Source organism: Carcharodon carcharias, chromosome 20 (genome assembly GCF_017639515.1).
Source record: "Carcharodon carcharias isolate sCarCar2 chromosome 20, sCarCar2.pri, whole genome shotgun sequence".
Classification (NCBI taxonomy): domain Eukaryota; kingdom Metazoa; phylum Chordata; class Chondrichthyes; order Lamniformes; family Lamnidae; genus Carcharodon; species Carcharodon carcharias.
Genome location: NC_054486.1, coordinates 75,932,922 through 75,947,585, shown reverse-complemented (window position 1 = coordinate 75,947,585; position 14,664 = coordinate 75,932,922). Strand labels below are relative to the sequence as shown.

The following is a 14,664-nucleotide window of genomic DNA, read 5'->3' as shown; positions in this document are numbered from 1 at the left end:
AGTACAGTTTGGTAGGATGAATAAGGAGAGATAATATGAACTAAATATTGGTATTTTAATGAGTGTCCAGACACAGAGACAAATCTTTGAATGTGGCAGAACAAGCGGATAAGGCTTTTAAAAAAGCATTTGGCTCCTTCCCTTTTTTCATGTGGGAATAGAATACGAAAGCAAGCAAGTTATGTGAAACTACTGGTTAGGTCTCAGATGGAATATTCTGTTCAGTCCAGAGCACCACACTTTAGGAAGGATGTCAAGGGCTGAGAGAAGGTGCAAAAGGGGTTTACTAGAAAGGCAGCAGGAATGAGGGGCTTCAGTTATGTGGAGGGACTGGAGAAGCTGATGTTTTTCTCCTTAGAGTAGAAATAGTTCAGAGAAAACCTGATAGTTTGTTGAGAATCAAGAAGAATTTTGATAAATAGGCAGAAATTGTTTCCATTTGGCAGAAAGGCCATTAATCACAAGGACAAAGATTCAAGGTGTTCGGCAAAAGAATCAGAGGCCACACAAGAAAGCTTTTTCCCCACACGGAGTTGTTGTGATGTGGAATGCGCAGGGTGGTGGAAGCAGATTCAATAGTAACTTTCAGAAGAGAATTAATTGGGTTGAGATATCCGCGTTTGGGAGGGGCTTACGTCAGTTTTAAGTTGCTGGTCATCTTTTTTGCGAGTTTTTTATGTTGGTTTATTTGATCCTTTCGTAAAATGCTTCCCGCATTGGTGAAAGAGAGTTGCGAAAGCAAACTAAATGTATAAGTAGCCGGAATTCTGTGGCCAATGTTTATGATGACCGACCATACGAGTTAGTTCGGCTGGGAAACAGCCTGAGGAAGGAGCAACCAATGAAAGTAAGGGGTGGGCCGGCGGCTTGGGGGTGTTTACTTGTGGCTGTGCTGATTGGATGGAACTTGAGCTAAAAAAGGTTATAAACCACCTTCAGAGGGTTTCGAAATAGAGAAGCCGGACTACATTTGTGGGAGTAAGTGGGTGGTGCAGTTCGTTGGGAGAATCAAAGACGTATATTAAATTGATCTGCAGAAGAAAAGCTGAAAGCTTTACTGAAGGGCGAAACGTGTTTAATTGATGAATTGACGCTCTGTAAATATTCCGCTGGCTGCATAAAGTGTAACGCAGTCAATAGCCGAACAGAAAGGCCCAACCAGTGTGAGCAGCTCGATCAACAAGACAGCCATCCTTTCATTGAGTGCTAGAAGGAGAAATGGCATTGGATTTCGCTGCAGGATGCCTGGGAGGTGAGGGTTTTACCAACAACAAAAAAATACACTAGATAGAAAATCGGCTTCAATTCAGAAAAGATCTGGCAAAGCGCCGCGTGCCTCGTTGGGAAGGCAATAAACCGAGTGTTTGCCACGTACTTACAGAGCGACCCGTTTTAGTCAAATGGTCGCCGGTGGGGAAATGTCCACTCGCCCTCGGCTCGGTCTGATTGGGGTTTTGGGTGGTGGTGGGGTGTGGGCTGGGCTTTAACCCTCAGTCTCTGCTAATCGCCAACCCAAGGTCAGGGCTAACCAAAGCGGATTAGAAACCGGGGCTGGAGGGCTGTCCAGACTCGCTACTTCCCTCCCTCCCTTCCTGGCATTGGCAGAGGTGACGCGGAGTCTAAGTTTCCCTTTCCACTCCGAGTCGACCCTTTCTCTGAATCTGAAGGGAAGTCAGCTTATTTCCAGCTCTCCTGCTATGTTACTGGGTAAAAAAAATCCAGTTGCCTGCGTTGATCATCCCTGTCGCTATAAATAGCAGCGCTACACGTGAAAACCCATAGCCTTAGCTGAGACATTCCTGGCAACAAACTGTTGACCAAGTGTTTGTTGCGTTAAGCTAAAGCTGTACATTGAGTAAAAATGTCTCTTTTAACAATCTCTTTCCCTGGATTCTCTATTCCCTTGTTTGCCCCTGTATATGCTGAGCAAAAGTTGATTTTTGTTTTTGGGTTGGACCGTTTACTCATAATGTGAATGTTTTTCGATAATTTATGCTATTTTTCAATGAATTGAATTTATTGCATTCTTTTACTCATACTTAGGTAAAGTCCAAATGTTACTATTTGTGCAGTGGGCCCTCGGAAGACTATTACTTCGCTAAGCTTATTATCATTGGTCAGTAATATATTGAAATCAGATATCCATATTGGAAATTAAATAAACCTCAAGGCATTGACTAGGGATTCTTAGAATGGAGATATAATGTGCATAAGATCAGAGGTCATCTTATTGAACTGTGTGTTGCGGGACAGGAATAATTAAAGAATAAGGGTCATCCTAGTGTACTTTGGTGCACCACCTCGTGTCTAATCAAGGCCATCAAATGATATCAAACCGCAAGAGCAAAGGGACAGTGGCTGTACCCTGAGCTGTCTGATCCTTCTTTAGTATTTATTTTTATTCAGGATGAGTTTGTATGTCTAATTGCCTTATCAACTTTCTCACCTTTAAAGCGTTCAGGCTCTATTTTTCAATGCTTAATGAATTTACAGGTTTTGGGGAAAGAATTTCAATGGTCTGAATAAGATTACATAGTTTGTTTTGCTAATAAAACTTTTACATGGATGGGACAGTACATGATGCTGAAAGCGTTCCACTCACTGAGGCTGTCTTCAGTCATTGATTACAAATTTTGAAGCACAGTTTTGAAGTAAAATACAAAACCTGTAGCACCCTTAAGCAAATTTAGTTTGATATCACAAACTGACAAACAACCTTCTGAATTCTGAAGTTATGTCATAGCTTTTTAGTACATGGTCCAATCAGTTGTAATGCAGTTATTTTCTTGAAAGGAATACTTCAGGTTTGCCCTTCTTAAAAACAAATCACTGCCACGCCACATTTGCAGTTTCATGATCTGAATTGGCCACTCTGACTGCTAATTCTTGCAGCATATCAGGATATTCACTGATATGTAAATATCATAATGTAACTCTATTAATAATCAAAGAGCAATTTCTCAGTTTAACTTTCATCATTTTAAGCAATGATCAACAATAGACTTCAGAGGCTTAATGCAAATTAATGTTAATTTCTTAAAAATACATTTACATCACTTTCCTGTTGTCTCATAAATGTTGTCAGTTACAAATAGTACTCATCCAGGTATCTGACTTTGTGAAAAAGTATATTGGCTGTCAAAGCTAGGGAATTGTAAACTCAGCTATTTCTTTGTCCATGCCCACAAAATCTAAAACGATCTCAAAAAATACTGTGTGGTAGTTCACAACCATTTTGTATTGCATCACTTTTTTTCCAGTTCCTCCTTTTTTGTAGTACTGATAGCAGATGTAATAGTAGGATTTTACCTTTGGCTTCCATTTCTTTCACTACTTATTGACAGGTTGTGGTAGAAATGATAGTGATCATAATTTACAATTACCAAACATTTCACATTGGCATATTGTGAAATCTTTTATCTATTTGCATTGAATTTTCACAAAATAATTTTAGGAGTTCGCTTGAATATTGTCAACAACCTTGTTGGAATGTATCCAGCCAATTTGTTGAACTTCTTCTGAAATAAATTCATGAAATAGCATTGATAATTCTTTTGTTGAAAACACGAACACGACAGAATGCTTAAACGGCATTACAACTATATCCTTTGATTCTTAAGTTAAAGAGCATATGGCACTAAACAGTAAGGACCCCTCAAACAAAATTGTGTTAATAACAAAGCCTAAATTAACCAGATTGAAATGGTTATTGCAACCAATGTAGTGACAACTGAACCAATAGCATTTTTGTTGCATTTGTGATATCATTGTGTAGCATTACTTTAATTCATATTCAGTCAACTTCAGTTTTATTTTTGAGTTTTCTGCTTCATCAGTGGTCTGAACATCTTATTCTGGATACGGTTGCAATCAGACCCCTGGAAATTGATTAACTGAACCCATGTCCCCCAACATGCTGTCCATTGGTGCACTGAAACTGTTCAGCAATTTCTTAAAGCATTTCGACATTAGGAAAGAACTTGTAGTTGTACAGCATCTAATCACAATTCTCATGACATCCTAAAGTCTTTCACACCCAATTAATTACTTTTTGCAGTACAATCACTTATATGGCTAACTGTAAGAGGTAATTTTCAGGTAGCAAGGTACAGCAAAAAGAAAATGAGATGCATGATTAAGTCATTTTCTTATCAGTGGGGCAGTTGTTGAGGAGGTTCACCAAAGAGCAGTGTTGTGGATCTGTTGAAAGCACACTCAACTCTTGAGTCAAAAGGTTGTTGGTTCAAGTCCCACTCCAGGGCTAGAGCACAGAAGTCAAGGCTGACACTCCATTACAGTACTGAAGGATCGCTGCACTGCCAGAAGTGCCATCTTTTGGTAGAACTGTCAGTGTTTGCTGTCGTTGCTCCACTGAAACTGACAGTAGCTTTGGAAGTCCACACATGCACAGAATAAAGCGGAAGCCCAAAAGTTGTTGCCAGTGATTCTGTTTCCCCAAGGGGTGCTTCAGAGTGCAATCCATAAACAACTAGTGAATTGATTAAAAGCTCCACTTTTGTGCTGTAAAAAAAAAATTGAAAAAGCTACACCTTGTTTTTTTTTAAAAAAAAGACTTGCATTTGTATAGTGCCTTTCACAACCACTTGATGTCTGAACAGCGAATGAAGTACTTTTTGAAGTATTGTTGTGATGTAGGAAACATGGAAGCCAACTTGGGTACAGCAATTTCCCACAGAAAGCAATGTGATAATGACTAGATCATTTTTCATTGTGATGCTGATTGAGGGCCAGGGCACCAGGGGTAACTCTTCTGCTCTTCTTTGAGTAGTGCCATGGGATCTTTTACATTCACTTTAGACAGGACCTTGGTTTAACAGTTCATCTGAATGACGGCACCTCCGACAATGCAGCACTCCCTCAGTACCTTTAACTTACACCCATGAAGCACTGTTTCAATTATCTTGATGAGCAATCTTTTAAAGATGGTGTGAAACAGCTATAAAAAGATGATGTGGATGAGAAATCAGACTGAATGTTACTGGCTTTACTAATTAGGAATGCATCTGGGTTCATGTTACAGTTAGCTTTCAAGTAGATAATGAAAGAAAGTCATTCGAGCAGATACCTATTGAAGTCTGCAATCGCAGATCAGTTCTGGAAATGCAGTCTACTTTTGGGAGACCACAGGATCATTTACAAACCCTGCACTCTGTTTTGCTGTAAGAAAACAGATGACAGTCCAGGGTAATACCATCTTAAAATGCCAAGATAAAAGCAACGTACTGCGGATGCTGGAAATCTGAAACAAAAACAGAAAATGCTGGAAAAACTCAGGTCTAACAGCATCTGTGGAGACAAAGACCAGAGTTAACATTTCGACTCTGTATGACTCTTCTTCAGAGCTCTCACCATACTTTAGTTGCCATTGCTTTGGTTGTTGTATGCAAGATGACAAAATATTTATGGATGGGAAGTTATTGGCCAATCTTAGCTCATCCATCCAGAAATATCTGGAAATCCCTCCATTTTTAAGATCAAACTGCTTGAAAGATTTCAGCATTCAATATCCTGTGACTTCTACTGTTTTGACAAGATGGTTTAACATTCTGCTGACGTTGTTGACTGCTACTGTGTTGGTTGGATGTGTTGAGAATCGGATCTTCTAAAACAATTAGGCCGCTTTAGGTTTCATCCTTGGCTTTATTACCTATGTTTCTCAAGTTTTTTTTCTTAAAATTGATTAGCGTATGAGGGAGAAGGGAATAGAGGATCATTCCGATAGCGTTAGATAAGAAAGGTTGGGTGGAATCTTGAGTAGAGAATAAATGCAAACAAAGCTTGGATGGGCCAAATGGCCTGTTTCTGTGCTTTGTATCCTATGTAGTTTTTGGATTGCCAGACAGAGGAAACTAGCTCCTAGAATTATTTTCATTTTTAGATTCTCGCAGGATTAAAAGACAACTGGTGTTCATTCCCAACTATATCCAAAGAATTTTCATTTCATTCCTTGGCTAATTTACCCAATTGAAACCACAATTTTGCGCATTTTTTTTATAGCTAAGCTTGAAATAATATGACCAAAATTTATCTTTTTTTTAATTCATTCTTGTGGGTGGCACAGGTAAGGCTGGCATTTGTTGTCCATCCCTACTTGCCCTTGAGAAGGTAGCAGTGATCTGCCTTCTTGAACATTTGTAGTCCATGTGGTGTCAGCATGCCCACAGTGCTGTTAGGTTGGGAGTTCCAGGATTTTGAGTGAGCGACAGTGAAGGAACAGCAATGTAATTCCAAGTCGGGAAGTTGTGTGACTTGGAGGGAACGTGCAGGCAGTGGTGTTTCAATGCATTGCTGCCTTAGTCCTTATAGGCAGTAGAGGTTGCGGGTTCGCAAGATGCTGTCAGAGGAGCCTCGGTGTGTTGCTGTAAAGCATCTTGTAAATGGTGCACACTGCAGCCACTGTTTGCCAGTGGTGCAGCAGGTGAATGTTTAAGGTGGTGGATATACACAAGAACATAAGAAATAAGGGCCAGGAGTAGACAATATGGCCTGCTGAGCCTGCTTTGCCATTCAATACGACCATGGCTGATCTTGGGCTTCAATTCCACTTCTCTGGCCATTCCCCATGTCCCCTGATTCCCCGAGAGACCAAAAGTCTGTCTATCCCAGCCTTAAATGTATTCAGTGATGGAGCAACCACAACCTTCTGGGGCAGGGTATTACAAAGAATCACAACCCTTTGAGTGTGAGTTGCCGGTCAAGCTGGTTTCTTTGCCTTGGATGAATGTTGAGTTTCTTGAGTGTTTTGGAGCTGCACTCGTCCAGGCAAGTATTGAGTATTTCATCACACTTCAGGCTTCTGCCTTGTAGATAGTGAACAGGCTTTGGGGAACCAGGAGGTGAGTTACTCACTGCAGAAACCCCAGCCTCTGATCTGCTCTACTGTATTTTTTTGCTGGTCCAGTTAAATTTCTGGTCAGTGATGACCCCCAAGATGTTGATAGGGGATTCAGCAATTTAAATGTCATGGGAGGTGGTTAGACTCTCGCTTGTTGGAGATGGTCATTGCTTGGCACTTGTGTGACACGAATGTTACTTGCCACATATCAGCCCAAGCCTGAATGTTGCTCAGGACTTGGCTGCACGTGAGCACAGACTGCATTGATATCTGAGAAGTTACAAATGGTACTGAACACTGTGCAATCACCAGCTAAAATCTATACTTCATCCCTTTATAATGGAGGGAAGATTATTGATGAAGCAGCTGAAGATTGTTGGGCCTAGGACACTACCCTGAGGAACTCTTGCAGTGATGTCCTGGAACTGAGGCGATTGCCTTCCAACAACCGCAGCTATCTTCCTTTTGTGCTAGATGTGACTCCAGCCAGTGGACACTTTTTTTTCCTCCAGTTCATAATGATTTCAGTTTTGCCAGGGCTCCTTGATGCCACACTCAGTAAAATGCAGCCTTGATGTCAAGGACAGTCACTCTTGCCTCACCTCTGGAATTCAGTTCTTTTGTCCATTTTTGGACCAAGGCTGTAATGAAGTCAGAAGCTGAACTCAAAATGAGCATTGATGAGCAAGTTATTGGTAAGTAAGTGCTGCTTGATAGTGCTGTTGACTATACCTTCCATCACTTTACTGATGATTTTGAGTAGACTGATGGGCAGCAATTGACCAGATTGGAATTGTCTTGCTTCGTGTGAACAGAACATACCTGGACAATTTTCCAGATTGCTAGGTAAAGGCCTGTGTTGTACCTGAAGATGCACTGCAGGAAGTCACCAGGAACCCTAGATGCTCCTGGCCGCCTGGATAAACGTGTGCAGGAGATGCCTCTGACTGGAGCGACTTGCTCTGGGTTTTGGAGGTGAGCGGCAGCTGAGGGCACTATGATGTATTCACAATAGTTGTTTTGTGATATCACATGGAGCGAATCATGGGGTGGAATTTAATGAAGCCGCTGGGGTGGGCAGGGTGGCAGGCCGGCTGGGGGAATTGCATGGGCGGCAGGAAAAGTGTATTGCATTTAATGAGGGGTGGAAAGGGCCTGACACAGGAAACCTACCCCCTAGTGGTGGAAAGGCAATTAAGCTCGTTAAGGAGCCAGTTGAAACCAATTATCTTTGAGTCCATTGGGATTTAATGGTGACTCAGTGATTTAGCTGGATACACACGGGTCTTCCGTACTCACAGAGCCTCCAAGTAAATCCTGCCTGGGGCTCCCTTATGGCATTGGGAAAGAGGGAGCCATTGAATGCCAGCCTCCTGCCTTTGCATTGACCCCTCCACTTTCCTCCACCCCTCACTCTGGTGAGCCCCAACCTGCCCCGTCACCTTTCTCCAGGGATCCAGTGACGAAACCTATGAAGGCCTCATTGTATTACTGGCAGTGGCCACCACTCTCTGGGAGTCTCTGATTGGCTGGCAGCTCTTGGGGGTGGAGTTTCTGCCCTACTTGGGCTTTAATTCAATGTGAGGCTCGGCGCTGTCCAGGTAAGTGCCTGATTACACTAAAATAGCATCGGGCCTCCCTTGGAAAGGTGACACAGGGCTCCCACTGGTTCTTCAAACAGTGGGGTGGGACCCCATTGCCTAACTAAATTCCACCTGTGTTGTCTGAAGATTGACATCTTGGGGACCTCAGGAGGAGGCTGAGATGAATAATCCACCTGGCAATCTTGACTGAAGATGGTTACAAAGGCTTCAGCCTTGTCTTTTCTACTGACATGCTGGGCTCCCCAATTACTGAGGGTGAGGATATTTTTGGAATTTCATCCCCCTGTTAATTGTTTAATTGTCCAACATTATTCTTAACTGGATGAGGCAAGACTACAGAGTTTTGATTTGATTCTTTGGTGTGGGATTGTTTTGCTCTCTCTATACCATGCTGCTTCTGCTGTTTAGTATTCATGTGGTCCTGTGTTGTAGCTTGGCACCTCATTTGCCTGCTGCTGCTCCTGGCATGCTTTCCTACATGCCTCATTGAACCAGGATTGGTTCCCTAGCTTGATGCCAGTGCTAGAGTGAGGAATGTGCCATACCACGAGGTTACAAATTGTGATTGAAAACAATTCTGCTACTGCTGATGGCCAAACAATGCACTTCATGGATGTCCAGTTTTGAGCTGCTGGATCTGTTCTGAGTCTATCCCATTTAATACAGTGGTGGTGGTGCTGCACAGCACAATGGAAGGTGTCCTCATTGTGAAGATGGGACTTGTCTCCACAAGGACTGTGCAGTGGTCACTTCTACCGATATTCTCATGGACAGATACATTTGCGAGACATAGATTGTTGGAATAAGAACAAGGAGGTTTTCCCTTTTGTTGATGTTCTCGTCACTGCCTCAGGTCCATTCTGTTAGGTACTTTAGGGCCTGGTCACTCATGGTGCTACTGAGCCACTCTTGTTGATAGACATTGAGGTCCCCTGCCCAGAGTATATTCTTTATCTTTGCTACCCCCTGTGCTTCTTCCAATTGGTGGTCACCTGGAGGAGCACTGATTCATCAGCTTAGAGAGGATGGTAATCAGAAGGAGATTTCCATGCCCATGTTTGACCTAATGCCATAAGACCTCGTGGTGTCTTTAACTTCAAAATGGATCTTGTTCTTTATTAAGAACTAATAATTAACGTTGTAGTGTTTTGAAACATTTTGCTTCACAAATTTTACCCATTTACTTTACTCCTAGTCATATGGTTGTCCTGTTTATTCCCCATGTGAAGCAGGTTTGTGGGACCCTCTGGCCTACTCCTCTCCTGTTTCTTATGTTCTCCTGCTTAGTGGCACCCAGATGTGTCTCCAGTTTGGAGTTTAATCTTTGGATCACAGATAATATATTTTGTACATATTGATGGAGGGTAGTTCTATTTATTTTAAACTTACTTGACCTGCCCAAGTTAAGTATTGCTGTTAATGGTAAAAGGACTCGGCATTTCTGTACTTGGTACTTTGCTTGCAAGATGGCTTATAAACTTACGTTTGGACCATAGGCTTATGACAGGGAAGTTGGTAATAACCAGTGTTCAAGGATATCGAACCTTCAAGAATGAGAAGTACATTGCCTTTAAATTGTAGCCTTTATTTCCAAAAGAACACCATTCGATTAGCCATCTAGTGTGACCCTTCACTGCCTTTTCAGTAAAACTTTCGTGAACTCCTTTCATCAACAATTGGTAAGTAATTTTGTTGAATTCAGTGGTGGTCATTGCTACCTGCATCTTTCTGTTTGCATAAAGATTTTTAAACTTCTTCCCCCATGTAGTATCTTCAGTCAGACCAGAAATGACATTACATAACTAACATTGGCTCCTTAGCAGACCCCTCACTTTATTGACCTCTTGTTGCATGCGTCATTGGGCAATATTTGTTAAATGTTTCCCTTTTAAAATTATTTTATATTAGATTACTTCAACGTTGTGATTCCATGCCAGATGTCTCGGTAACCATTTAATTCTTGGACGGAGAATTTTCCTGCTCCTGGTTCTGGAGCAGACAAGACATTGTGCTTTTGACAATGTATGACTTGGCTCCTACTATGCTTAATTGCATTTATTTTCCTTTGCACACCATAATATACAATTTTGATTGTTAAATTAAGAGCTTTCAGGTATCAGTGTCTCAATTTTTAAGATTTGCTTTTAGGTTTACAGTGCATGATACATGAAACACTTTATGCAATCATTTTACATGTAACCTTTCATTCAATGATCCACCCTTTGTACAATTTGTGGAAAATCAATTTCTTAGGCAAACTGCAATCTTTCCAAAAGCAAATGCCAGGGTTGTTAGCTGCATATTTAAAAAAAAAATCTTTTACGAAGTCTTATTTTTGCAGAATGCAATATGTTATGGATGGGAAAGAAATGATGGGATAGCTTTTCCCCTTTTCCCTCACCCATTGGTTGTCCACAATCAGATGTGTATTTTAGAGGGAGTGTTGTAAACCTTTTGAGTTGTGATTTTTAATAATAGGCTCGTGACATGCTTTCTGGTAGGTTTAAATCAGGAGAAAAGATAAATGTTTATTCAAATAACACCCCGAAATGTAAATGCAACCAAAACATTTAACTCAAATGCACGCAGGCATACATAAAGATGAATTCTAGAATTAAAGCATGCATTTAGGTTATAGTAAGAAGCAAATCACGTCTTTAAGTAGTCCTTTTAAGTTGCAGGCTTGGATAGGTTCTCTTGTTTGGAAATGAATGGAAGTTGAAAGTCTCTTGGTTTCTAGATGAAGTTGTGGCCAAGTTTCTGTGGAGATGAATCTTTGCAAGTGAAGACAAATTATCCCCTGTCCTGCTTGCTGAGTGGACTGGTTGTATTAGACAGGATTCCTTTCTTCTTGGAGGATGATCCCTCTTGTACGGTTGATCCTTGTCTCTGGCAGGTCCTTGGAGTAATATGATTTGTTACCGGAAGTCAGTTTCGATCGTGTGACCATATTATCTGTAATTCTATTGTCCACAAAGGATTCAAAGCTAGATGCCATTGCGACCATATTTGGAGAATGAATGGTGGCTGTTCACACCAGCTTGTGATAAACTCTCCACACCTCCGTTTAACTTTCAAGCTCGCAGATCGAGTCTGGGGTGGGGGCATGGTGGTACTATTGAATTTGAGTTTTGTTAAATACCCAGACAATAGGTGTAAATTCACAAGTGGACTCTTGTTTTGAATGTCTTTCCTAGGGAGAGACTTTTAATGACGTTCCAGAAGCATTTTCAGACATGAATTAACCCTTGTTTGTCTAGGAATCACAAAAGGTCACCTGATCTTCAGGGGCTGTCTTTGAAGCACACTGTCCACTTTTTAAAGGAAAATTTAATTTCAAAGAGTCCTCCTTGAATAAAGTCTGCATCTTGAAAGTTAGGAATATGATCTATCTTTACTGGGCATGACTAATGAAACTGACAAATATTGGGACATTTTAATCCCACCTTATCAACATTTGTAGAGAAATGCAATAGCATTTTAAGTAGTTTTAATTTTTCGTACAGCATGGACCCTTTCCCCAGCATTCTTAAATAATAGAAGTTAATTCCTTGTGAGAACTTATATGGTTTTAAAATAAAAACAAGCCCAGCTCATTTGCTCTCGGCCTCAATGCTGTAGCATTCTAGAATTCTGTACCATGTTATTCTCAAAGAGCGTCAATTCTCATACACATATTGATCTTGCCATTATTAATTGCAATTAGCAATATTTTGTGAGTACAGCAAGACTATTTGAAAGCTTGCTTAAAGAGAGATTTTTTTTAAACCAGAGGCAGGTCCTCGGGCTAGTTACGTCCCTCCCTTTCCACCTCCAGTGTTTTCTTTTAGAAAAAATTCTGTTTTCATGGCCCCCTTGTAAGATTTTGGAGATCTGCAATAAAATTGGTGGCACCTTTATTATTGTGGTGCTTACAGTAGTTGATATTTACCTTGGTCTGCGACGAAATGGAGATTTTCTATTGGTGTTACATTGTTAATGCAAAGGAGTGCAAAATAAATATTAATAGAAATTTTTTTCTTGTAAAACAAATATCGTTAATTTACTTTAGAGATTATATTTGCCAAACCCCTTTCCTTGGTACTGCAAATAGTAGTTTGGAGAGAAGAATACAGAAAATTGTTTGATTCAGGCCAGTAAAGCTAATGTAATCTACTTACTAGATCTTTTTGTTGGCATGCTTAATCTTTGCTATTCATGAAATAGCTTACCCAATTCTCATGCTCAGCTTAACGTGGCCATGAAAACGTGACCATAGTTATTTCTGTATTTGTGTTTTGTCATAATAAAATATTCAAGTACAATTGATAAATGGGTCCATATGATTTTATGATTAAATTCATCAAATACTTGACAGTCTTTGACAGGTCCAGTGAATGAGTGATGTAGATCAGTTATGTTAGTTCAAATTAATGCCATTGACACAATGCAAGAATCTAGTGATGCTTGTAATGGGTCTTGAGCTTAAATGGAACTTTATGCATGGTTGTATTTTTCTTTCAGCTTTGAAAGAGAGACTGAGAATGTTTCTGCATTCTCCCCCACACCCCTATCCATATGCTTATATGGAATGGTCATTATTTGACTTTCACTCCTCTGTCTCTTACACATTCCCGACAACCCATTTGGTTATATGAAAACTCAGTTAGATGGTAATGGATTTTAGACTCATTAGAAACATGCTTCAGCGCAATGTTTGTTGGTGCCTGTTCTCTTAATTCTTGCATGAGCTCAAATAGCTGCACAAGTGCTGATTCAGAAATCTGAAATTGTTAATATCTGCTCTCCTTGCATGTGTAATTTAACTCGAGACCACAGCCTGTAGAGTGTCCCTGTTGGTGAATGGCATAAACGTACCAGAGTCAGTGCAACTATCGATTTGATATTAGCCTGCCATTTTACTTGGGTGGTTTTGGTTGAGGAAAGTTTGGACCTGAACTTTCTTGCCTACATAACAGCTGTTATATTTCAACAGTAATTCATTGGGTGGAATTTTACGACCCTGTCATGGTTGAGGTGGGGGAGTGGAGAGCAGGGTCATAAAATGTCGCGAGCCATTCAAAAGTCCAATGACAGAAAATCCTACCAGCGGGAGGGGCCAGAAAATTCCGTCCATTATGTGAGAAATTTATTTATTATTTCTGATGTGTCGGGTGTATTGCTATGAAATGTGTTGTAATTCTGCACTTCTGCTGTAGCTGTCTTCCTGCATTACATGATACAAGACAGCCATTAATATTGCTGTTAGTTCTACAGTGTTCATGTTGTTTTATGTTCAAGAGTAACACCAGTGGCTACTGGTTTTTGGCACTGTTACTGGCAAGAGTGTTGTTAGAATATTTAACTATCAAGGATATTTTCAATGTAACGTGAAAATATTCGTGCTAGCATAATCCTGCCTTTTTTAAGTGTAATTTCCTAAAATTCTAATAATCCTAGTAACAATTAGAATGAAAAATATGCTTGCATCTCTCAATATATTGGGAGGCACACAAAATATGTGTTGTTTCTTGGCTTTTTGCATCTCAACATTTTTGTAAAATCTGGCTTATAATGTCATACAAGATGCTATCTAAAATATGAATGCCAGTCAGAACAGGAGTTGCTTTACAAATGTAGAAAAGAAACAGATTATGTGCACAGTTAGACCTGAATATAGAAATCAGAAGAAGTTGGTGCCTCAGACATTTGGACATTGCTTGTATGGCCCAAGCTTTCACATTTGAGCTCAGCAGTGAGATTTGCAAAATGCACATGACAGACCATGAACATTGAACTCTGAGGAAGAGACTTCAAGCCAATAACTTCTCTTGAAAAATACCCCTGCAGAAAATGGCACTTCCTCTTCCAAGGTAGCACATGACTGCTGCAACACTACTGTTGCAAAATCATATTGAAAAGTTAAAGAGCCAGACTGAGCAACAGAAAAGTTGTACACAGCCAGTGAGCTGTGTTGAACACCACTGTTTTATTAGCAATTTGGAATGTTGCTATGGCTATACCTGGTTTTAGTACATGAAAAAGATCATACAGCTTCTCAAGTGTCATGACATCCAGGTATATTGTGTATTATTCAAAATCCTCAACTGTACAATGTGTTTTGTGCCTAAAATGACCAAAAGCTAGGTAATAAGTTAAAAGAAAACTACTGGGAATACTGAGCCCAAGAGAAACATGCTGGTCTTCTGGTTCTGATTTGCAGAC

The 14,664-nt window shown here is 40.4% G+C and overlaps 1 protein-coding gene across 1 annotated transcript in view; it reads left to right on the top strand.

Moving 5' to 3' along the window:
- The first annotated feature begins 937 nt into the window (after positions 1-937).
- Positions 938-14,664, top strand: part of LOC121292623 (mitochondrial basic amino acids transporter) — a 32,474-nt gene continuing 18,747 nt past the window's right edge. The window contains exon 1 of the mRNA XM_041214839.1: positions 938-1,252. Coding sequence (XP_041070773.1) covers positions 1,219-1,252 — 34 coding nt within the window. The 5' untranslated portion in view covers positions 938-1,218. The remainder of the gene's footprint in view (positions 1,253-14,664) is intronic.